This window comes from Astyanax mexicanus, chromosome 12, assembly GCF_023375975.1.
Source record: "Astyanax mexicanus isolate ESR-SI-001 chromosome 12, AstMex3_surface, whole genome shotgun sequence".
In the NCBI taxonomy this organism is placed as follows: Eukaryota; Metazoa; Chordata; class Actinopteri; order Characiformes; family Acestrorhamphidae; genus Astyanax; species Astyanax mexicanus.
Window position 1 is genome coordinate 22,812,180 of NC_064419.1, and position 23,507 is coordinate 22,835,686.

The window sequence follows — 23,507 nt, forward strand, 5'->3', positions numbered from 1 at the left end:
ATAACAAACCGCTTAATTCCAGCTTCACAGCAGTAGCAGATTTTGGATCAACTGTGAATGATTTCAGAGATGTTCGTCTGATGGATGTAACTAAAACAGGTTGCCTTGTGGATCACTAAAGACCAGCAAACAAGATTTTTTTTAAATGCCATTATTAAAATGTCTTGCTACATTTGAATAGACCTTTGCAGAAATCAAATACAAGAATATTTTGCATGCAAACAGTACTAGAATAAAAATTGTCCAGTATTTAAAGTAGCAGGTTATACATTAACATACTTCATGAGTACAAAGTACAGCAATGACTCAGCATAGTTCTGTCACATTCTTTGTACTTCCTTACAGAACAGGAAGTATACTGTACGGTGTCTGTTGGTCTCTGTGTAAGCAGTAAAATGGCAGAAGCTGCTGTAAAATCTCTGGATTCTTTCAGCTGCCCGATCTGTCTGGATCTACTGAAGGATCCAGTGACTATTCCCTGTGGACACAGTTTCTGTCTGGGTTGTATTAAGGACTGCTGGGCAGGAGATGATCAGAGGAAGGTCTACAGCTGCCCTCAGTGCAGACACACCTTCACTCCAAGGCCTGTTCTCAACAAGAACACCATGCTGGCTGAACTAGCTGAGGGTCTGAGGAAGACGAGGCTCCAAGCTGCACCCCCTCCTGCTGCTGATTCTCCTGCTGGATCTGGAGGTGTGGAGTGTGACGTCTGCACTGGAACAAAACACACAGCTGTTAAGTCCTGTCTGGTGTGTCTGCTCTCCTTCTGTGAAGCTCATATTCAGCCTCATTATGAAATTCCTGCCTATAAGAAGCACAAGCTGGTTGAAGCCTCTATGAACCTGCAGGAGAAGATCTGCTCTCTTCATGATAAACTACTGGAGGTTTTCTGTCACACTGATCAGCAGTGTATATGTCTTCTGTGTGTGATGGACGAACACAGGGGTCATAAGACAGTCTCAGCTGCAGCAGAAAGAGCTCAGAAACAGGTAAGAACTTTACTGTCAGTCCTGCCATAACATAACGCTTATTCCAAATGTGAAGCAGCTCAGTGAACGAAATTTAGTTAGCTGAAATAAACACAGTAAAAGACACGGATATTCACAACTGACTCACTATGTGTGTATTATGTGACTGTTTGTGTGGTGACTCGTGAATGTTGTTGGATTTGGTCTACAGAAACAGCTGGTGCAAACTCAGAGGGAATCCCAGCAGAGAATCCAGCAGAAGGAGAAGAAACTGCAGGAGCTGAGACAGACTATGGAGACTCTCAGGGTGAGTATACTGAGCACAGGAGGAGACATTTCAGCTCTCAGTCAGAGTCCAGTGTTGGCTCACTTTCCACCTCCACTGAGCTCCACTGTGGGAAAGTAGCAGGTGAAAGAGCTGCTTCAGATGAAGCCCCTCCTCTCTGTGTGTCTCCTAACAGCGCTCTGCACAGGCAGCAGTGGAGGACAGTGAGAAGATCTTTACTGAACTGATTCAGTTCATGGAGAGAAGACGCTCTGAGGTGAAAGAGCTGATCAGAGCTCAGGAGAAGACTGAACTGAGTCTGGCTGAAGATCTCCTGAAGAAACTGGAGCAGGAGATTGCTGATCTGAGGAGGAGAGACGCTGAGCTGGAGAAGCTTCTACACTCAGAGGATCCCATCGATTTCCTCCAGGTAACATCTCTGACTCTCTGATCATCTACAGTAACACTACAGAGCTACAAGTGTCCCTCACAAAGTCTATTCATCTGTATGTGTTTCTTCATCTCTCTGCAGAGTTTCCAGTCTCTCTCAGCTCCTCCTCAATCTGCAGACTTACCCCAAATCCCAGTCAGTCACCAATTCTCCATGGAGGAACTGAAGAAAGCTGCGACTGGAGTGATGGAACGAATGGAATCGAAACTGGTCAGGTTTTCTGGAGGTATAAAGAATTATGTGAGAAGATGGATCTTTAAGAAAGTCTAAGAAAGAGAATTTAATGTGATAACATGCGTTGGTAGATTTTGAAAGATCAGAAGACTGGCAGAAACTTTAGAGGGGAAAACTGTAGTTTTACTGCATCTTCATTTCCATTATTCCAAACTAAATATTCAGATCAAACACTTGTTTTCTCATCAGAGCTTTTAAAATTTTGCTTATTCACCTGTTTCACACTGATTCTACATCCAAGCATCATTTTTGATTTATTGCTGCTATCTAAGGTGTTCTGTCATTTTCAGGGTTCATTTCTTCGTCCATGACGGCTGCTCCTCTTCAGAAATCGGAACAGCTCCTTCAGTCTCCTGAACCAAAGACCAGAGAGGACTTCCTGAAATGTGAGAATCACACACTTACTCAACCATACACACACATCTACACTCAAAACTGGACTCTTGATTCCCTTCTCCAGTTTCTACAGAAGCTCTTCAGAGTCAGTGTAGACCATCTACATGCTGCTCAAACCATAATCACACAATACTGCAGTTCTCCTCCTCACACTGTGATTTATCTTCATTTTCAGAATGAATTAAATATCTGTGAGACGCTTCTTCAACAGAGATATCATGGTTTTATTATCAGACATTTCATTTGGTGCTAATAGTTGCAGTAGTGGCAGCTGTAGACTACAGTCAGACTCAGATCATTCATTTTATCAGCACTTTAGTGAAAGAGCGTCCTCTGCTGGACACTGAGTTTTAGATTTAGAGAGAGTCGACCACACACTCCTCACACTGACCTCACATTCACATGAACAGATTTACAGAATGTAGAACATCTGAATTTACATTTATACACACTTTAATTGGTGTGTGAGTGATTGAATTATGATATGTAAATTAAAGTTAGAATTAACAAAAGTTTCTAAGAAACATTATTAATTTTCCTTTTCTCTCCTCCATCAGACACCTGTCAGCTCACTCTGGATCCAAACACAGCCCACACACAAATCGCTCTGTCTGAGAGGAACAGAAAAGCTACTCTGATGCCCCAGAAACAACAATATCCTTACCATCCAGAGAGATTTGATAGCGTTCACCAAGTTCTCTGCAGAGAAAGTCTGCCTGGACGCTGTTACTGGGAGGTGGAGTTTAACATGAATTATGTTCATATTGCCGTCTGTTATAAAAACATCAGCAGGAAAGGAGGAGATTATAAGTCTGGATTTGGGTTCAATGATCAGTCCTGGAGTCTGAACAGCTGGTACTCCAGTTTCTCTTTCAGACACAATAATAAAGAGACTAAACTCCCTGTAGTCTCCAGATCCTACAGAATAGGAGTGTATGTGGATCACAGTGCAGGAATTCTGTCCTTCTACAGCATCTCTGACACAATGACCCTCCTCCACAGAGTCCACACCACCTTCACTCAGCCCCTCTATCCTGGATTTTGGTTTTATGATTTTGGTAATGTTCTTCAGATATGTGATCTTAATTAAACTTCAGTTAGAAGCTGATCATGTGATCATCTACAGTCTTATAGGGAGTCTAGTAAAATGCAGTCTAGCCTCTGACAGGCTGTTAGAAACAACATGTAATACAGCTGCTTTAAGTCTGTCCTGTGTGTTCTATACATTATAGAATGTGTACTTTCATGGAACAGATTTAAAATGTCTTTTCCACTGTGAATTTCAGTCTTTATAGCAAATTGAATAAACTCAACATTTGATTTCAATCACAATATTTAGATTATGGTTTTAATTTGTCAGAACATAAAAAATAATTTTGCTTTTAAATCTAGTCAAATTATTGGTCAGTATAATTCTGGCAAGATAAAACGATTGGAAAAAAATGTACTCAATTAACAATGAAAAAACAGTAGCTTCATCCTTTCAGAAAAACAGTCAATAACAACTTTCTCTCCACTCTGTCTGCAATAGCACAGAGAGTCAAATACCTGCATAAAATGTATTTTTGGCTTGTCAGTCACTAGAGGATGCTCCCAAGTTAGTTCAAAACAAATTAATTGGTTTCTGTGGAGCAAATGAGCAAAATCATAGTTTATCAATGTTTGATCATTTTTATATTTAAAAAAGGTTTTTATTTTCTCCTCACAGAACAGTGTCAAATGTTTCAGAAGTAACACCAATTAAAAGCCTTTAAACAAGCACAGAGTAGCAGTAATTCTAGTGTCTTTGTTAAAAACCTGTTTGCTGTACAAAAATATATTGTGTATCAGTATATAATATATTGATCAATTTTGCTTTTCTAAAAAAATACTTCATTCTGTGGCACTGCTGAGATGTAATGTATAAAATAATAATCACAATCAATAATCTATTTCTTGATGACTGCTACAGTGTATATTGAGCCAAATTTAAGCTTAAAAATCTTAAGCTTTGTTATAATTGCATAATTCACCTCTGAACAGCGACAGGGCTAGCGCTTAACGCGGGTAGTGGCTAATGCTACTTCTGCTCCAGCTGTGCTAGCCGGAGTTAGGAGCAGTCTACAGTTCGATAATAAACACCTCTGAACGTCAAAAGAGCTAGTGGTTAGTGTGGATAGCGGCTAATGCTAATACTGCTCCAGTCTCGAGTCTCTGTGCTGGAGAACTAAACTAAAACTCCTGTATAAAGCTGCACTTCAGCAGAGTGGCTTTACTGCCCCTTACAACCTGAATTGTAAGCATAAATATAATTCATACATAAGATGTACCAGATTGTAAGGAGAACTGAGGATTTTTGGGGAAAATTAAAGATTTTAAGTGCCTTAGTGTGAGAAATACAGTAGCTACCAAAGACAGCGAACTTTAACTTGGAATATTTTTACTAAACCTACAGTTTTTGTACATTTAGTGCATTTAACAGATATAGTGCAATCTAATCAATATAATTTAATCATAAATTAAGGTTTAATGTCATCGCTAATGTTTCTCACACAGGCAAAACAAATTCAAGGTAACATTGTTTGTACGAGTTGTCAGTTCACATTATGTTCTCTTATTTTTCATTCATAATGTGTTCACTGTGTAAATACAGCATGTTTGAGGAGGCAACGGTCATGTTTGTTTTGCAGATTTAATACAGCATCTGTGAAACAGAAGCTACAGGAGCGTAATTGAGTCATGGCTTGCAGCGTTCTCAATTGGACTCCAAGTAGTACAATAACAGCCCTCAAACCCACGGCCTTAACTAGCCCTTTTTTAGGAGTGCTCAGTATCCCTGTATTAAGTTCTAGCACTGCTAAAAGTGAATTTATTATCTTTTTCTGATCAGCTAAAACAAATGTTTAAAACTTCCCTGCTGGCACACAACCGATCTTCAATATTGAAATGTGGTTAAAATATGACTAAAGTAATGTCTGTTGTTGTTTCAACGTTGAAACAACGTTCAATGGTTGTGCTAACGTTTAAATTTTAACGTTGAAACAACGTGTAGTGTTCAATGGTTGTGCTATCGTTGAAATTTTAACGTACGATTATTGTTCAATGGTTGTGCTAACGTTGAAATTTAAACGTTGAATCAGTGTTTAATGTTCAATGGTTGTGCTAATGTTGAAATTTTAACATTGAATCAACATAATGTCTTCAACCTTCTGCCTTTTGAATCAGCCTTTTACATTTCATCACCATATAATTTGAAAAAAAAGTGTTTTAATTCTATTTTTTTAGGGGGTTATTTCAACCATTTCTCATTTTCTGCAAATAAATGCTCTAAATGACACAATTTTTGATTTGGAATTTGGGAGAAAATTGTCCGTAGTTTATGGAATAAAACAACGATGTTTATTTTACTCAAATATACCTATAAATAGCAAAATCAGAGAAGCTGATTCAAAAACTGAAGTGGCCTTTTATTTTTTTCACACACACATTTTTTTTTCTGGTACCCGTGTCAGCCTTTGGGGGTCGCTGTTGTACTCTGTTAATGACGTGTTGTGTGTGTGTGTAATAACGTGGTCCCTCCCAGCGTGAAGATCTCCTGTAATGTTTATTTCAGGAAACCTCACCGACTGACACCCAGTCCGCGGGCCCGCAGAGCTCGAACCGAGGGGAGAGAAATGTGGCTGCGCTGCTGAACCGGAAGAAACATGGTGTTCGAGTCTCTGGTGGTGGACGTGCTGAACCGCTTTCTGGGGGACTACGTGGTGAACCTCGACAGCTCGCAGCTGAACCTGGGCATATGGGGAGGTGAGGGCGCTGACAGCGGACAGCGGTGGGCGCTGCTGGGACGGGCAGCACGGCTGCTGGTGTCTGTCCTTCAGGGCTAACGTTAGCTAGGTTAACTAGCTTTACTCAAACAGCAGGGCTGAGAAATGTGCTCAGGGAGGTTTCTGACGGGCTGTGGTTCAGTGGGGGATTAACTGACACACTTCAGGAATTCTAATTCCTTGTTTGGTCACGTTTAGCTAGGTTAAGTAAGTAGTTAGCTGGCTAGCCTTAACTATCTAAATGGGAACTTCAGCACAACGTTTCTGCTTAACTAAATGATATAACCTTGTTGCTATTGAAATTAGCTTTGTAGTTAGCTATCTAGCTAGGTTAGCTAACTAGCAGAGGAATGAAGTAGTTAGGTTAGTGTGTATTTAGCGTTAATTGCAGTCATTACAGTAAAGTAAAAGCACATTAGCCTGGCTACTATAAGATCCCATTTGTCTCTCTCTCACGTGGTTGTGGTTATCTGAACTGGTTTCACACCCTCTGCAAGAAGCCTGGGTGTGAAGAAAAAGCCCAAGCTCTGCTTTATCCTCAAAACCTGACTACGGTTTTCAAACTATTCCAGGCTTTCTGACACTGCTGTCAACCTCCAGAGGTGTAAACATAGCTTAGCTTCCTCTAAAAGGCTGATCTCTGTCTTTCTGATAACTGATATCATAACAAAAATCATACATTTACACTAAGTGTTTTAACCAAACCTCAATTTAAAAGTAAACAGCCATTAATCTTGAGTGAGAATCTTAATCAGATTACTGCAAGCTTTTTTCAGCAGCAAACTGTGGCTAGATTACTAGATATAAGGGTAACGTTATTCCTTATGCAGCACAACACCGTAGAAACAGAAAAATGCATGAATTGGGGGAATTTAATACAGATTCTTTAAGATATCTATGTCTTTTAGTGCATGAAAGAAATATAAACAATGTTATCCAGTCCAATGTTATCCAATCTTAGCTAAGCTTCTCAAAAAGGCTGATTTTCTGTGTTTATGATATCATAACAAACTTAATATCAATTCTGTGTGTTTAACCAAACCTCAGTTTAAAAGTAAACATTCAATAACTTTGAAGGAGAATCATAATCAGCTTACTGAAATCATTTTTCAGCAGCAAACTGTTAGCTAAGCTTCCCAAAAAGGTTGATTTTCTGTGTTTTTTGATATCATAACAAACTCAATATATTGGACAAAACATCTCAATTCACAGTGAGTGTTTAACCCAACCTCAGATTAACAGGAAACAGCCATTAATCTCGAGTGAGAATCTTAATCAGATTACTGCAATCTTTTTCCAGCAGCAAACTGTGGCTAGATTACTAGATATAAGGGTGTTCTTTAGGCAAACTGTAGAAACTGAAAGACGGAGAAATTTGGGCATTTTAACAGATTTTCTTAAAGCTATCAGCATATTTTAGGGAATGAAAGAAATATAAACAGTGCTATCCATTCTTAGCTAAGCTTCTCAAAAAGGTTTTTTTTTTTTTGTGTTTATGATATTATAACAAACTCAATATATTGTACAAAACATCTCAATTCACAGTGAGTGTTTAACCCAACCTCAGATTAACAGGAAACAGCCATTAATCTTGAGTGAGAATCAGAATACTGCAATCTTTTTCCAGCAGCGAACTGTGGCTAGATTACTAGATATGAGGGTGTTTTTTATGCAAAGCACTGTAGAAACAAAAAAAATCATGAAATTGTGTATTTAACACAGATTATTTAAGATATTTGTGTATTTTAGTGGATGAGAGAAGTGTAAACAATGTTTTTTAAACCAGTGTTATCCAATCTTAGCTAAGGTTTTTAAAAAAAGGCTGAACCAAACCTCAGTTTAAAAGTTAACATCCAATAATTCTGAATGAGAATAATTTTTTTAGCACTAAACTGTGGCTAATTGTAGGCAAAGCACTATAAAAACAGAAAAAAAGCATTTTGGGTATTTTAACAACTCTTCTTCAAACTATCTTTGTAGTATAGTAATTGAGAGAAATGTAAACAGTAAGGGTGTCACGATTCTCTAAATCCTCAATTTGATTTTATTTCCGATTTTAGGGTCACAATTCGATTTGATTCTCGATTTTCTTTTTTTTTTTTTTTTACAGCAGAGAGGCTTATTTCAAAAGGTGGGCTTGATTAAATTAACTCTGGCTCTGGAAAGACAAAGCTGAAAGCACTCTATAGTGCTATATATTTACAAATGGGGCTGAATCTTAGAAAAAAAAGTTCTTTGAGATTTAGAGCTGCAGGTAGCCAGGTAGTGTTCTCCACTGCAGTGCTGTTAGCCAATCAGAGGGGATATGTTTGCATTTCTGAATATTCATTAGCAAGAGCAGAAATCTTGTCTTTTTTCAGACACCGCCAATGTTATACAGAAACACCGGATCACTTTTTTTCACGAAAAATGGCCCTTGTGGCATTCACTCATACTAGAGCCCACAACTAGACATTTAAAAATGAATAAAAAAGGAACTTTAAAATACTGTTTAGTCCAAAAGTAGGCCTAACCCCTGTAAGGGAAACAGACTCTAAGTGTCTTAGCATTTCAGTGTTAAGTGTGTTAAGAGAGAGAGTATTCAATGTGATGTTTTCTCAGCTCAGGTTTTGTATGAAAGACCCCCATTGACTCTAATGGTGGTGGGGTGTGGAACAAGAACTAAAAATGTCTATAGCTGGAATAGAGCCTAGTCAGATATCACCAATCCAGAACTGCCAATTAATTTGCAAGTGTGATCTGAGTTTTTATACAGCTGAGTTTTATATAGTGGCGAGATAAAATACGAGATAAAAATGTTCCTTGCAAATTTAAATGCAAATTCAGTCATGATGAACGAAATGAATGAGCCAGCCCAAAATGTTTTTTCTTTAGATACTCTTGTTCCGAAACATATTGTTATGTAGCATATGAAACAAATAGAAAGCCCTTAAAAAAGGCATTGCCCCCCACAGTGGATAGCACAGTAAGGGTGGTCATGATTGTGACCTGCGGCATCTGGCTAGAGTTGTCCATGCAAACAGCCAAGCATCTCATGTCAGCGCGTAAATCCCACAGGTAACTGCAATGTTGTTTAGATTCCATGGGACATGGCAAAATGAACAGGACACAATACCAAATCCTCTCCCATAACATCTAATATTTTAGACCCTTTATAATGTGTTTTTCCAAAGAACGCGAAGTTTCCAGAATAACTTCAGAAAATCAGAAATTAGTTCTCAAAGTAGCTACCAAAATTCAGGTTAAACAAAAAGTATTGCAACAAAAAGGGGTTCATGTAAACTGTAAAGGAACATGTAAAGGAAGATCTGTCAATCAAAGGAACATATTGGTACATCAAGCATCTGTCATCAGTATATGTGTTTGCATTTGTTCTTCTTCTTTTTAAGGTTTCTTTTGAATAGAACTCATGTAGGTTATTCAAAAACACCAGTGTGAACAAGCTTCAGAGGAACATCTTGTTAACTTGGCACATATTTTACTTAACTTTCATTTTAATGTGCATTTAGTTTAATTAGCAGATACAGTGCCAGCTAATCAATATTACGGTACTTAATAATAGTTCTTATTGCAAATGTTCCTGCTTTAGCCAAAATACTTTAATTGAATTTAATAACACGATAATTATTCCCTAAACAGGCTAAACAAAAAAAGAGACAACATTACAAGAATATGCTTCTGTATTTGGTGTCAGTTTATGTGTTACATTATGTGCTGTGCTCTTATCCTTCATTTAGAATTTGCTCTCTGTGTAAATAAGGCATGTTTGTAAAGGCAAGGGCCATTTCTGTTTGCAGATTTAATTCAACATCTGCAAAGAAAACATGAAATTGAAGCATGGCTCCCTGGTTTCTTCACTCTAGTTAAAACCTGTATAGTCTGTTTTATGTTAAGTAAATTTGATTTAATTCAGGGTTTTATTAAATTTGCAGTAGAATTGCATTTATTGACTGTAAGACACATAGTTTCTTATATTTAAGTATTAAATATGTGACTTTGGTTTAGTTGTGCAATGCGCAGATGCTGATTTACACGCTTGTTTATTAGCCTGTTATGTTTCCACAGCATGAAACATATTTATTTTCCTTTAATGAAGGGCTAAATAAAAAACAAGCACCAGAATAAGGCGCACTGATGATTTTTGGGAAAATTAAAGAATTTTAAGTTTGCCTTATAGTGTGAAAAATACGTATGTTTTCATTGCATGGTTTACAACATGCATTAAGACTTGCATAACCCTTTGTAGTATAGTATAGTTTTGACTGGTAGTTACTGTTTTTTTTAAACCCACATTGTAATTATTCCCAAGTCTTTCCAGAAAGGTTCTCCTATTGTGTCTCCTCTGCATGATTGGTTGTTAGCAGGCTAAAGAGGTTGGAGCCAGTTTAGCTTTGGGCTTTCCTGAGTCTAGTACTAAGCTGATACTTTCCTTTCTCATGTGAGTTAAACTCCATTTTGGTTCAGGCGAGGTAGTGCATTTTGTTTTTGAGGGACAGGTAGCATTGACTAGCGTTCGCTTTTAGGCTAGTGCTTCCTAGCCTAGCCTAGCTGAGTGTGAACTACCTTTTTTTGGACACTGGCACAGAAAAAGCCTCTTCTTTTGAGTCCTGGTTTCTGCAGAAGACTTATTTCTATAAATAAATAGCCGTGTCTGAAGGTGACAAACTGCATTCCAGTATCAGCAACACTTTATTCTCCTCAAGACTCTGCATTTCATTGTGGTGTCAATTTTAACTAGAGCAAAACTCTACATTTTGGTGGTGTTACAATAGTGACTGTTAAGCCGAGACTGTTATGTAACGGTTTAAGGGTTTTGAACTTGCCATGTTACTCAAGTTTGGTTCGGTCATGTTTTCTTTCGAAAGAAGAACAACAGTGTTGTAGCAGTTCATGATTTGTCACTTTCATGTATTGAACTCTCATTATTCAACTATACCCATAAAATTACAGTTTACACTACTAATAAAAAGGGGTGTGAGGAGACACTAATATTACGAGACGAGACACGATACTGGGTTCACGAGAACGAGACAAGACGAGATTTAAATGTCTTGTAATTTAACTATGCATAACCATAACCAGTCATATTAAGCCTATGGTTTGTGTTTTTTTTTCTCCTAAATCTCTTGTAATTTAACTATGCATAACCACAACCAGTCATTTTTAGCCTATGCTTGAAGTGCAAACAGAGACAAAACATTTTTTAAATACAGTACAGTGCTAAGGGATTAGTACAACTGCCTATGAAACAGTCACGTGTAGGATTAATTTACAGTATTTACATATGGTTTGTGTCTTGTTGGTCACTGTGTTACCGTTTATTGTTTCCACTGGAGCCAAAATGCAACCAGACATACAACTTAAAAGTAGCAGAAGCATCTTCTATACAAATGCCCGAATTTTCCTCTTCTGCTGAGAGCTGCTCTCACTGCTCAGCCACCACACTCGCTGCTATCGCTACTGTGTTGCCAGATCCCTCTTTAAAAATCCACACTAAACTGTTTTTTTTTCCCGCGAGACAGGTTTAAGTTTAACGAGAAATATCATCACATTTTAATCTCACGCCACAAGATCTTGTCACACCCCTACTGATAAACTGTCTGCACACTATGTTAAGATTATGCTTTCAACCAGGTCACATGTCACCCCACTGCTCATTGAGCTCTTCTGGCTACTGGTTGCTGCTCGTATTAAAATCAAAGCTCAAAAGATTGCCTACAAGGTGGTGACAGAGGAGGCTCCCTCCTACTCCAACCTCATTTACCACTTCCCCTCCTTTCCTCCTCTATCCTTTTATTTCCCTTTGGCCTCCTTTAGGTCCTGTCTAAAATGTACATCATTATTGTAAGTCACTTTGGACAAAAGTGTCTACCTAATAAAATGTAATGTAATGTAATATACCTATTAGCTCAGTGATGATCTATTTTGCCATTATCCTTCCTAAGCATGACTTAATGATTTTATCTTCCATAGGTGATGCAATACTGCGAAATCTTGAGATAAAGGAAAATGCTTTGGTAAGTATTAGTTTTAAGTGTTATATTCAGTGTTCATATTAAGACGCAGCTATTTAAGTATCTAAATGTTTCATTTGAATTCCTCTGTTTCTATTGCAGAGTCAGCTGGACATTCCTTTCAAAGTCAGAGCAGGACACATAGGTAAATGAGACAAACCATGCCCAACTATCTCAGTCACACATCAGTTTCAGCTTGGTTTAGAGAGCACTTCTTCTTTGCAAGATACTGTTATAAACCATTTACAACCCAAGCCTAAGTAGCTACACAGACACTGTGTTTGGCAGGGTGTTCTTCGTCTTTAACCCAATATTGATTCATGCAAATGCTCTTAAAAGAGATTTAAATGAGTAAATATAGATCATGAGTCATCTGGTCTTCGGATGGCCTCCTTCCATGTTTCTGGATACAGAATTAGCACTGTTGGAAGCTTTCTGTTTTGCTTTTTCTGGTTTATGTTTGTTAAAATGGCCTGTAATGACTGTAATGTGTGTGTGTGTGTGTGTGTGTGTGTGTGTGTGTGTATCTGCCTTGTCAGGTCGCCTGGAGCTAAAAATCCCCTGGAAGAATCTGTACACACAGTCTGTGGAGGCCACACTGGATGAGGTCTACTTGCTCATTGTTCCTACTGCCAGTAAGATCTGTCAATCAATCCTTTATCAATTCCATTTATGATTAAGAACACTTCATTAGGGGTGTCCCATATCGTATCGTACACAATAATATTGCGTTTTTAACGTTTTTAAATATCATGAATGATATTATACCATGAAATATCGTGCCATATCACCCACCCATAATTATCACATCAGGGTACTATTTTTTTGCCAAACACACTGTTCTTATTTCCCATTATATAGCTACAGTATATATACTGTATACTGGGGATGCGATGGTTCTCGGTATTTTATCGAACCGCTTGGTTCGGCCTGTTCGGTTCGATACACCCGGATTGACCGTGGTATTTCGGTGTGCGCATTAACAGAACGAAAGAACGCTCTGGTACTGAATGGCCAGGGGGAGGGGCTGCTGAGCGTGTGCTGTTAGGCGGTTGTTAGTTGCAGCGAGTGCTCCTCCTTCTCCTCCACAAATCCCGGGCGTTTTCAGGCGTTTGAATTAGCAAAATCTGTTCAGAATGATGTTAATTAACACTGAAACACTGAAGGAGCGCAGAGCTATTATTTAATAAACACAGCTAAACACAGCGCTGCAAGTCCAGCTCGGACATATCAGATAGATCAATCTGAAAAAGACATAAACAAAGTCAAAAACTCAATAAACTCTACAGGTTCCACCAATTTTAACCAAAATGATCAACTATGAGTGAGTGCGAGGGAGATTTATTCTGGAAGTAACGCAATGGACTGTGAGGTGCCGCCACGCTGCCGCTGTTGTGCCTAATCCGACTCCCGGCAGAATTCGGCTCCGCTTCGCGAGCAGAAAAAACGCTGTAAAACTGCTGGAGTGGAAACAGTGCAAAGGATATTCTATCAGTAATTTTATTTCGTTTTAGTTAGTTTTATAAACTCTCAATATAGTTCCAATTAGTTAACTTTTTTCTTTTAATTACCGTTTTCATTAGTTTCAGTTAACAAAAATGTTTTTTTTTTTACTTTCAGTTTTCGTTATTTCTTTAGTTTTCTTTAATGATAATACTTGGTTATTTGCCTATATTGTGATTACCATGCCAGAGCTTTATATAAAATAAAAATAGCACTTAAAAACAGATGCCAATGTCGCAGACTATTTTTCAGGTTCGGGCAGAGAACCTAAGCTTTAATACTGAAATATATCAAAACCAAACTGATACCGTGGTTTAAGAACCGCAATACGAACCGAACCGTGGCAACAATGTACCATTGCATCCCTACTGTATAGTATAATTTATTTTACTTTAATCCTGGATATATGGAGATATTTTGAGTTCATTATTATTAGTATGAAATTCGGGATCATTGACTTCTGTTACAAATCTGATAATATTCTTGTATTTTTTTTTTTTATATCTCAGTTAGGGTGTGCCATATCATATTGTATGCAATAATAAGATGTAAAAAAAAATGTAATAATTTAATTTAATTTTAATAAAACAAATAAATAATTTCTTGAAAAATGTCAGTGTTTTGTCATATAACCAAGAGTACTGTTATCACGAAAATACCATGAAATATTGTAATATTATTTTAGGGGCATATTGCCCACCTCTACACACCATATTGTATTTCTTAGTATGGCATATAAACTAAAGACATAAAACACTGGAATTCTTTTTTAATTTCTTCTTGATCTATGCTAATGTGCCTAAAGTCATGGGATAGCAATATATAAATTGATCATGAAAGGTTACGGGGGGCATCTTGGGAACATCGACACCTGTATAAGTTGTGAGGTGTTTTCTTGTGATGGCCAATGTGCTCGTAGCAAGATGACGGCAATTGTTGGATAACGTTTCTTGATCCCCGGTTTCACATGTGCATATCACCACATTATGATTTACCAATTATTAATAAAATAATCTTATTGTTTAATACGTTTAAACTATTAATGGCAGCAACACTCGTCAAGAATTGTAGTACTGTTCACTTTACTAGTATTTACACTAAACAAAAAAGGATTAAGACCAGTTACAAACCGCAGCAGCCTAGAGTACTGTATTTATTTATTGCACCTAAAATCTTGTAATTTTACCCAAAAAATGTCAGTGCACCTTATAATCCTGTTCACCTCATATATGAATTGTACCAGTCAGGTTGTAAAGAGCAGTAAAGCCACTCCACTCTAGTACAGCTTTATAAAAGTGTTTCAGTTCAGTTCTCCAGCACCGGGGCTGGATTAGCATTAGCATTAGCCGCTAACCGCTATTTCTCTGTTTAGAGGTGAGTATTATCGGACTGTAGTCTGCACGTTTATCTTTTTCTTTATAACTGTTTTAATACTGCTGTTTTTGTTTTGTTGTAGATTTGCAAATTATTAAAACGCCACAATATTTACTGTTTCTGTCAGGTATAAAATACGATGCTGAAAAGGAGGAGAAGCAGTTACAGGAGGCCCGACAGAGGGAGCTGCAAAGGATCGAGGAGACCAAACAGAAAGCAGCTGAACAAGGTTAGAAAAAGGAACTATTCTACAGTTTTCACTGATAAATAAATAAAAAATATCTGTGCATGAATTTGCATTAATTTCATGCTTTCGCACAGAGAATCCAAAGACTGAGAAGCAAGACACCTTTGTTGAGAAACTTGTGACACAAGTGATCAAAAACCTTCAAGTGAAAATCTCTAATATTCACGTTCGCTATGAAGATGATGTGAGTTGTTAACTTAATTTTATTGGAAAGCAAAGATGTTGCAATTTTTTTTTCTGATTGTGCTTTTATTTATTTATTTATTTATTTATTTTTATTTGTGTATTTTTTTTTTACATGCAGGTCACCAATCCAAACTGTCCTCTCTCTTTTGGAGTGTCCCTCCAAAACCTCAGTCTCCAGGTAAGGCTCTGACTTTCTTAGTCTTTAACTGACTTAAATGTTGATTGTTTGATGTTTTGTCTGTTGTTTATAGGCTGAAAATGTATAGTTTGTAGTCCAAAATCAGAATTGAAGAATTTTATTAGTAAAAACGTATGGTAGTTTTTAGAGATTTTAGACAACTAAGCACATTATTTAAACCATATTTCTTATCAATAAAAGGATAACAAAAAATGTGGTTGAAATTACCCCAGCCAGTATATGGATGTGTGTATGTATAATGGGTATATACAGCTCTGAAAAAAACATAAGAGGCCACAATTGAAAACCTCTGGAATATAATCAAGAGGAAGATGGATGATCACAAGCCATCAAACCAAGCTGAACTGCACCAGGAGTGGCATAAAATTATCCAAAAGCAGTGTGTAAGACTGGAGGAGAAGAACATGCCAAGATGCATGAAAACTGTGATTAAAAAAACAAGGTTATTCCACCAAATATTGATTTCTGAACTCCTAAAGCTTCATGAATATGGACTTGTTTTCTTTGCATCTTTTTTGTTATTTCAGCCATTTGTCATTTTCTGTAAATAAATGCTCTAAATGACACTATTTTTATGCAGAATTTGGAAGAAATGTTGTCTGTAGTTTATAGAATAAAACAACAATGTTCATTTTACTCTAACTTATATCTATAAATAGCAAAGTCAGAGAAACTGATTCAGAAACTTAGTTTTTTCCAGAGCTGTATAATATAAGTTTTTAACAATTTATTTTTGTAATTGTGAACCACTAGTTGTATGAATGTTATTACTGCATGTTTTTCATCTTGTTTTTCAACTATGAGTTACTTCAGTTTCTGACTGTGGTTTTGCACTGTTTCATACATTCAGACTGCTGATGCAAACTGGAAACCCTGTCTTCTGGATGAGAAAGCCAAATTGTTTTTTAAGGTAAAGTGTTTTTTTTTTTTTCTTTGACTGAATCAGCAGACCCAACCCTACCTAAATTGCACAGTATCCTCAACTATCAGTGAGTAATCTTGCTAAAAAAAAAGAACAGTTAGCAGTTTAGACAGGTAAAGGTACATCAAACTAGTCATAATTATTCTTTAGACTAATTTTAGAATTTTAAGAAACTATTTACAGTATCCATCGCTGAGAAATGTTCATTACAGTTCATTGCTGTCATTCAAGCTGAGCACATAGTGGATAAAACCATAGGCTTCTGCATCCTGGTAGCTTTACTGCTTCACAGATTGTATACATGACAGACAGTGGCTTTTATACTGTTTATATTGGTATCAGAATTATGTTGACCAAATTAGGAAGCATATTTTGATATAAATTCCGGCTATGTAGTTCATAATATTTTTTTTATTCACTAAACAGATTGGTTGTATTTGTTTCTTTTTTTTTCATTTCACAACTCAGAAAGTGTTTAATATCCACCACATAAAAATCTTAAAATCCCAAATTCTAAATCCAAAATCCTATTTATCCAATGCAAGGCTTTAAAAAACAATATCAGTATCAGTAGGATCAAAATGGTCAGACTGTTTTTAAATGTAGAGAAAAAACAGAAGATGAGGAAAAAGTCAAATGCTTGAATGTGTAGGTGCGAAAGAACAATAGCCAATAAACCAATCTGTTGTTCTATTCCTGTTTTGGTGGAGAAACCAACTCAAAATACTAAAATAGAAAAGCCTTGTTCTGTCACTGCATGCTGATTACTTCTCCTTTCTTATCTTATCTTATCTTAACTGATCATTATTAATTATATTAAATCTGCATTATCTGGCGTTAATAAAAGAAACATGCTGTGCTTCATTTAGCTTGTTCGTCTGGACAATCTGTTTGCCTACTGGAACGTGAACTCCGAACTGTACTCCAATCACACGCCTCCTGAGGCCCTGGTAAGAAACTATTCATATAAAAGAGATCCCAGACCTAATTATTAATTATTGTCATTATCATGATAACTGTTTATGTTTGAAAGATATATTGTCGCAGAAGTTTTCCAGTTACACGTTTTTAAAGAGCAATGGTCTTTAAATTATTCATATTCAGACTTTGCGATTAATTTCCAAAATAAATATATCTAATAAAATATGCATACTGGCTTATTCACATTAAAGGGCTCCCATGATGTTTAAGAAAAACATAAAAACATAATGCACTTTATCGAGGTCATCAAAATGATTGAGGTCCTGCACTTATATTGTATATGTCGATAATGTAATTGTGTAATTGTGATATTGTTACTAGTTAATTTTCATTATGTTTTTTTTTTGTAGCGACGTCTACAACAGAACGTGGCTATCCAGAATTCCATTCCTCATGACTATAATTTTAGTGAGTGATTACATCTACAGCCATCTATGTTCTAATATGTCTTTTATTAAAATTCTACATTACCATATACTAACGTTTAACTAATTTAAATGCACTGATGAATATTATTTTGTTATTTAAAGTTTTCCGTCCGATATCCGCCAACGCCAAGCTGCGTATGAACCCTCGCTCAGACGTGGATTTCTCCTCGCCGAAGGTGGATCTGGTGGTTAACCTGCCGGAGGTGGCGGTGGAGCTCAGCAGACCACAGGTGAGGCCAAGATAGAGACAAGATAACATCAGTAAAATATAGATAGATTTAGTTCAGATCAGTTAAATGAAATGACATTTATTAAAGAGTTAAACAACCTCTGTTTTTCTTTTTTTCTTTTACAGTATGTCAGCATTCTGGAGCTTTTGGGCTCTGTGGATATGATGTCCCGTAATCTTCCATACAGGAAATATCGCCCATGTGTGCCTGTCCACAACAATGCTTACAACTGGTGAGAATAAAGTTCCTTCACTTGAACTAACGGTCATATTAAGTCCTGATAATTGTATCAATTTTAAATTATATATCAAAAGTTCTAGCTTCCAATGGAAGTCCAAAAAAAACATTTTATTACTGTATTTTCGCATTATAAGGCGCACTTAAAATCCTTTAATTTTACCCAAAATTATCAGTGTGCCTTTTAAACCATTGTGCCTTATGTATAAATTTTACCAGTCAGGTTGAAGGAGAAGTAAAGCCAGCTAGCTAGCAGTTAGCCACTTATGCTAATGCTCCAGAAATTCGGGATCTAAGCTTACTGTGAATAAAAGAAAGTGCTTTATTCACACAAATAAGCAGTTTTCAGAAGAAAAATCTGTGTAGATTTACACCCAGTGCTCGTTTGAAGAAAGTCTTTATTTTATAATTACAGTTTTGTTTACTTAACTTACCTTTATTTAACCACCACAACACAGCGTTGCTGTTAATTCAGCGAACTGCTGAATTAGAAGTTACTTATAGTGTCTCTTAAAATGCACCTTATAATCCGATGTGCCTTATTTATGAAAATAGACGTTAATAGTGCACCTTATAATTCGATGCACCTGCATTTGTTTTGTTTCTTTCATCATGAAATTTTGATAAAATATTAAACAACTATTGCAGGATTTGCTTCTGGATAAAAAAATAAAAATAGCAAAAAGACACAAAATGTAACTATGACAGATTTTTTTTATTGACCTTACTATTATCTAAATGATTAATATATCTTTAATACCAACACATTAGTGATAGACCTTTCATATAAGACAGGACCATTGTTGTTGGGACCACAGTGGAGATCTGATGTGTTTATTTGTTTTCAGGTGGAGATATGTCATCTCAGGCGTCTTAGAAGTCAATGTAAAACCCCGCTTGCACATGTGGTCTTGGCAGCACATCCGTCACCATCGGCAACTGGCGAAGCAGTACAAGGAACTCTATAAAACCAAAATCACCAGCAAGAAGCCAACAGAGGTTGTGTTAAAGAAGCTAGAGGTAAATACAGGCCTGGAAGAAAAGTATTAGCTGGTGTAAAGGTATAAAGTGAAGGATGGACTATGTGTTAGAAGAAACACAAACGCACAAGAATAATATTGCTAATAATACATTAAAGGAAAATAAAATGCTGTAAATAATAAGAAAATGGAGGTAACAATTTATGCAGATATTAAAGACATGTAAAATATTTAAGGATAAATATATAAAGCACCATAATATAATGAATAAAGTTTGTTAAATAATTTGTTAAATAATTTTTTTATAATTTTTAAAGTGTGTTAAATATATATATATATATATATATATATATATATATATATATATATATATATATATATATATATATATATATATATATATATATAGTATTCTATTTTATTTTATTTTTTTATTTTTTTTTTTGCTCCATTTACTTAGTATACCAAAACCACCTAATAAAAGTTTAGCTATATAGTACTAGAAATGTAGAAATTATTATTATTATGAAACTGCATACCTGAATATCTGTATTCTGATCCATAAGTGCACTGTGGTTGCTGTGGTACCCCATGTGTTTTTTTGGGTGCTGCTATTTGTATTATCATGACATAAGACTAATGTAATCCTTTCATTTCATGGTAAATGTTTCTGTGAAATAGCTGTTGTGTGACCAAAAGTTGTATGGGAGCCTGAATCCACTGGAGCAGTAGTAGCTCAGGGTTTAGAGTACCAGGCCATCAACCCTTATGCCAAGCTCAGACTGCACAACATTTTTGTCCCTCACGATGTTCACTATGTCAGATTAGGCAATTATTTTCGTTTTGTGTCTGTTTTTTTGGGGACTGGCAACACTACACGTTAGTCACCGACCAATCTTCGCCCACGTCCTTGCGTGAGCTCGTAGGTCGTTGCGGCGGAGAAGCATAGAATCTGACAGTCATGGCTACAGAAGCGCTTTTGCGTGATGGAAGCCCTTCTGTGCTAAAAAAAAAAAAAAAAGAGGGGAAAGCCACTGTGGGTTAATTCCTGGGTGACCCAAATTGATTTACATGCTTTGTGTACTCCAGAGAGAATGTGAGGTATGGTAATATGTCTACTTAGGTTTCAGTGAATGTAAACAGAATATCTCATGGATGAAGTAGTTTATTAGATGATTATTATTAGTTTCTCTGGTCCAGTGAACTGCAGGAGCACCGCCCCGCTTTCTTTTCTCATGTTTATATCTGTGCTCCACAGAATGCTCTGTCTTTCTATTGGTCAGAGTCAGGTCGCAGGTTGTGGAGCATGTCAAACTAGGTGATAAAATCCAAAAAATAGTAGTCTGATCCCGGCATTACTCCTTCTAGGGTGCTCATTAGTGTGTATGCGTGTGTTCATTGCCCACAAGCACAAGTATGGTGCTGTATATACTTGTCCTGTCCTGTCTTGAATCACATAATCGGACCTAATAACATGGAGTTGGAAAAGAGTCTCTAACTTAATATTTTATTATTATAGTAAAATAATGGTTTTTCCATTTCTGGCTCCTAAATTTGGAAATGGAATATCTGTTGGTAGTAAAATAGCATTATTTAAGTGCCCCTCGGGAGGCTTTGTCAGATTAGACTTTTTTTTTTTTTTTTTTTTTTTTTTTTTAAAGCTTCTGTTTAAATTCATTTGCAGGACACAGAGAAAACTCTGGATATTTTCAACATCACTCTGGCGAGACAGCAGGCTGAGATGGAGGTGAAGCACAGATTACAGAGCATGTGTATAATACAGTATACAGTCTGAATGCTGCAAACTTTCCTTTCATTAACTGAGTATAATGTGGTGTAATTGCTGGAATTTCTCCCATTAGGCCTCTAAAGCAGGGCTGCGGATCTACCGGCCTGGAGTGAAAATGGAGGAGGAGCAGTCTCAGGGCTGGTTTGGCTGGATGTGGAACTGGTCTGGAGATGGCAGCACACCGGCCAAAGAGGCCAAACCGGGAGGTGCTCAACAGTTTATGCTAATTTAAAACGCAGTAAAGCATATTATTGGTCTAAACTCTAAACTTAAAACCTATATCTATATCCTATATTTTTTTTGTTAATTTAGATTTTTTTTTTGCCCAGCTTCAGGTTTTGACACCCTGATGACTCCAGCAGAGAAAGCCAAACTCTACACTGCCATCGGATACAGTGAGACAGCTGTCAATCCTAACCTGCCAAAAAGTGTACGTGCCCATCATTTACATTGAGTCCTTCACAGTGTTACAGGGTTCGTAAGGTCATGAAAAACCTGGAAAAGTAACTGAATTTGAAAATAGCAATTTCCAGGCCTGGATAAGTTTTGGAAAAATAAAAATACCCAGAACGTGGTACGTGCTCTGCAAATCTTAGTGTTTCCTATTTTGGAAAAAAAAAAAATCTCTCCTTATTTTGAGCACATTTGTACATTTAAAAAAAAAAAGATATTAAAATGAGAAGAAAAGGGAAAAGGATTAGTTTCTAGTTTAGTTTTAGTTTCTGTAACATTAGCCTGAGAGCTCCACACAACAGTGTAGTTTTGGTTTCTATTAGTTTAGAGTGGCTCTTAAAGCAGGTTATTTCTCTTATTTACACACATTTGGTTTCTTTTGCTTGATTCTAGTTACTAGTTGATAAGTGATTTAAATATTAAACATATGAAATGTTCAGTAATAAAAAGTCTTTCTAAAAAATAAAACATTAGTTGGTTGAAAGTATGAACCACTGTTTACAGGTTAAACATTAGAAATGCTTAGCAGCGTATGGAATAGGGGTGTCACGATTTCAATATTTTATTGAAATTGATCGAAATTATGTCATGGTCTCGAGCATATGGTGCAGCACGCTACGCAAATGACGCACGCGCTACGCATATGACGCAGCGCACTACGCAAATGACGCAGCGCGCTGCGCAAATGACGCAGCACGCTACGCAAATGACGCAGCACGCTTTGGTTGCTTTGGTATACATGGTGGTAGCTATTGTGTTGATAGATGGTTGCTATGGTATCCTAGATGACACGAGGTAACTGCATGGCCTCCACATGGTTGGACGTGTGTTTGTAAATGCAGCAGCAGACAGCCTGTGGAAAGCTGTGCACCTCAGTCCGGCACAGTTTTGCTCAAATATTTCCAGTTTCCAGAGTGGTTTATAGGGAGTTGCCTTGTGATTTCTAGAGAGTCACTGTTGGTGGGGTTTAGGCCATTCCTTTAATTACTAAGGTGCCTCATATGGTTATAAGTGTGTTGCCAAGTGGTTGCTAAGGTACTCCGTTTGGTATAACATACATCGAATAACAATATAGTTTTATATCCATAATTTCATGCTTACGTGTTGAATTGCATTTACACACAAGGAAAATGTGAAAAATGTTTTTTTTTTTCCATCTTGCACATTAAAGCTATATGTGCTGCCTATGGCTGATTGTGATGTGTTATATTTTGCAGTTTGAAGACATGAAGGTTCGTTTCCAGTTGGTGAGCATGTCCGTGTCCATTAAAGAGAGCCGGGAGAAACCAGAGATCATCAGACTGTCTGTTATCGGCCTCAGCGCCACGCTCACCCAGAGACCTTCAGCACAAGCTATAAAGTACAGTCTGCTTTTCTTCTGTGCTGTCATTTAATATAACAAAGATGTGATTTGTTATATAGATTGATCTCCTGTTGGTTGTGTTGCAGGATCATTGCTCAGCTGTCAACGTTCGAGGTGACCGGCCTTCCTCGAAGCAATGTGGCCCCTATGCTGCTGTCGTCCCGCCGAGTGGTGGAGGAGAACAAGCCTCTGCTCAGCCTGATGTTCGAGACCAATCCATTAGACGCCAAGGCTGACCAGAGACTGCATGTGGAGTCACAGCCGCTGGAGATCATCTATGATGCAGTGAGTCTGTATTATCCATATTGGACAACAGATGGGCAAAAGTATTGGGACATCTGCTTATCCATCGTTTCCTTCAACACTAAGGGGATGACAGGCGCAGCGGTCTAATGCGCTGCCACTATGAGCAGGAGGTCGCTTGTTCGAACCCCAGCTCATGCAGCTTTGCCTCTGCTGGCGCTCAGAGGGAGCAAAATTGGCC

The 23,507-nt window shown here is 37.1% G+C and overlaps 2 protein-coding genes across 4 annotated transcripts in view; both read left to right on the forward strand.

Moving 5' to 3' along the window:
- Positions 1–307: 307 nt before the first annotated feature.
- Positions 308–5,566, forward strand: LOC103025214 (E3 ubiquitin/ISG15 ligase TRIM25). The gene is made up of 6 exons (XM_022664489.2): positions 308–989; positions 1,180–1,275; positions 1,430–1,663; positions 1,766–1,910; positions 2,209–2,304; positions 2,872–5,566. Exons 1-6 carry the CDS (start codon positions 396–398, stop codon positions 3,402–3,404), a joined length of 1,698 nt encoding a protein of 565 aa, XP_022520210.1. The 5' UTR covers positions 308–395; the 3' UTR covers positions 3,405–5,566.
- Positions 5,567–5,862: 296 nt separating this feature from the next.
- vps13a (vacuolar protein sorting 13 homolog A) overlaps positions 5,863–23,507 on the forward strand; it is a 77,475-nt gene continuing 59,830 nt past the window's right edge. For 2 of the 3 annotated variants that reach the window (XM_007260135.4, XM_007260138.4), the window contains exons 1-18: positions 5,863–6,097; positions 12,091–12,134; positions 12,234–12,276; positions 12,671–12,766; positions 15,136–15,237; positions 15,330–15,439; positions 15,560–15,619; positions 16,491–16,550; positions 17,432–17,512; positions 17,894–17,951; positions 18,074–18,201; positions 18,327–18,433; positions 19,287–19,458; positions 21,103–21,165; positions 21,281–21,413; positions 21,543–21,637; positions 22,878–23,020; positions 23,110–23,308. In XM_007260135.4, coding sequence (XP_007260197.3) covers positions 5,998–6,097; positions 12,091–12,134; positions 12,234–12,276; positions 12,671–12,766; positions 15,136–15,237; positions 15,330–15,439; positions 15,560–15,619; positions 16,491–16,550; positions 17,432–17,512; positions 17,894–17,951; positions 18,074–18,201; positions 18,327–18,433; positions 19,287–19,458; positions 21,103–21,165; positions 21,281–21,413; positions 21,543–21,637; positions 22,878–23,020; positions 23,110–23,308 — 1,794 coding nt within the window. In that variant the 5' untranslated portion in view covers positions 5,863–5,997. Of the gene's footprint in view, positions 6,098–12,090; positions 12,135–12,233; positions 12,277–12,670; positions 12,767–15,135; positions 15,238–15,329; positions 15,440–15,559; positions 15,620–16,490; positions 16,551–17,431; positions 17,513–17,893; positions 17,952–18,073; positions 18,202–18,326; positions 18,434–19,286; positions 19,459–21,102; positions 21,166–21,280; positions 21,414–21,536; positions 21,638–22,877; positions 23,021–23,109; positions 23,309–23,507 lie in introns of all 3 variants that reach the window. The other variant, XM_007260133.4, reaches the window with a different exon arrangement.

Bases quoted from the DNA above. Each gene is read 5' to 3' on its own strand.
- LOC103025214 (XM_022664489.2), top strand. From the start codon at position 396: ATGGCAGAAGCTGCTGTAAAATCTCTGGATTCTTTCAGCTGCCCGATC. The intron at 1,664-1,765 runs GTAACATCTCTG...ATCTCTCTGCAG, and splicing joins ATCCCATCGATTTCCTCCAG to AGTTTCCAGTCTCTCTCAGC. The intron at 1,911-2,208 runs GTATAAAGAATT...TGTCATTTTCAG, and splicing joins ACTGGTCAGGTTTTCTGGAG to GGTTCATTTCTTCGTCCATG.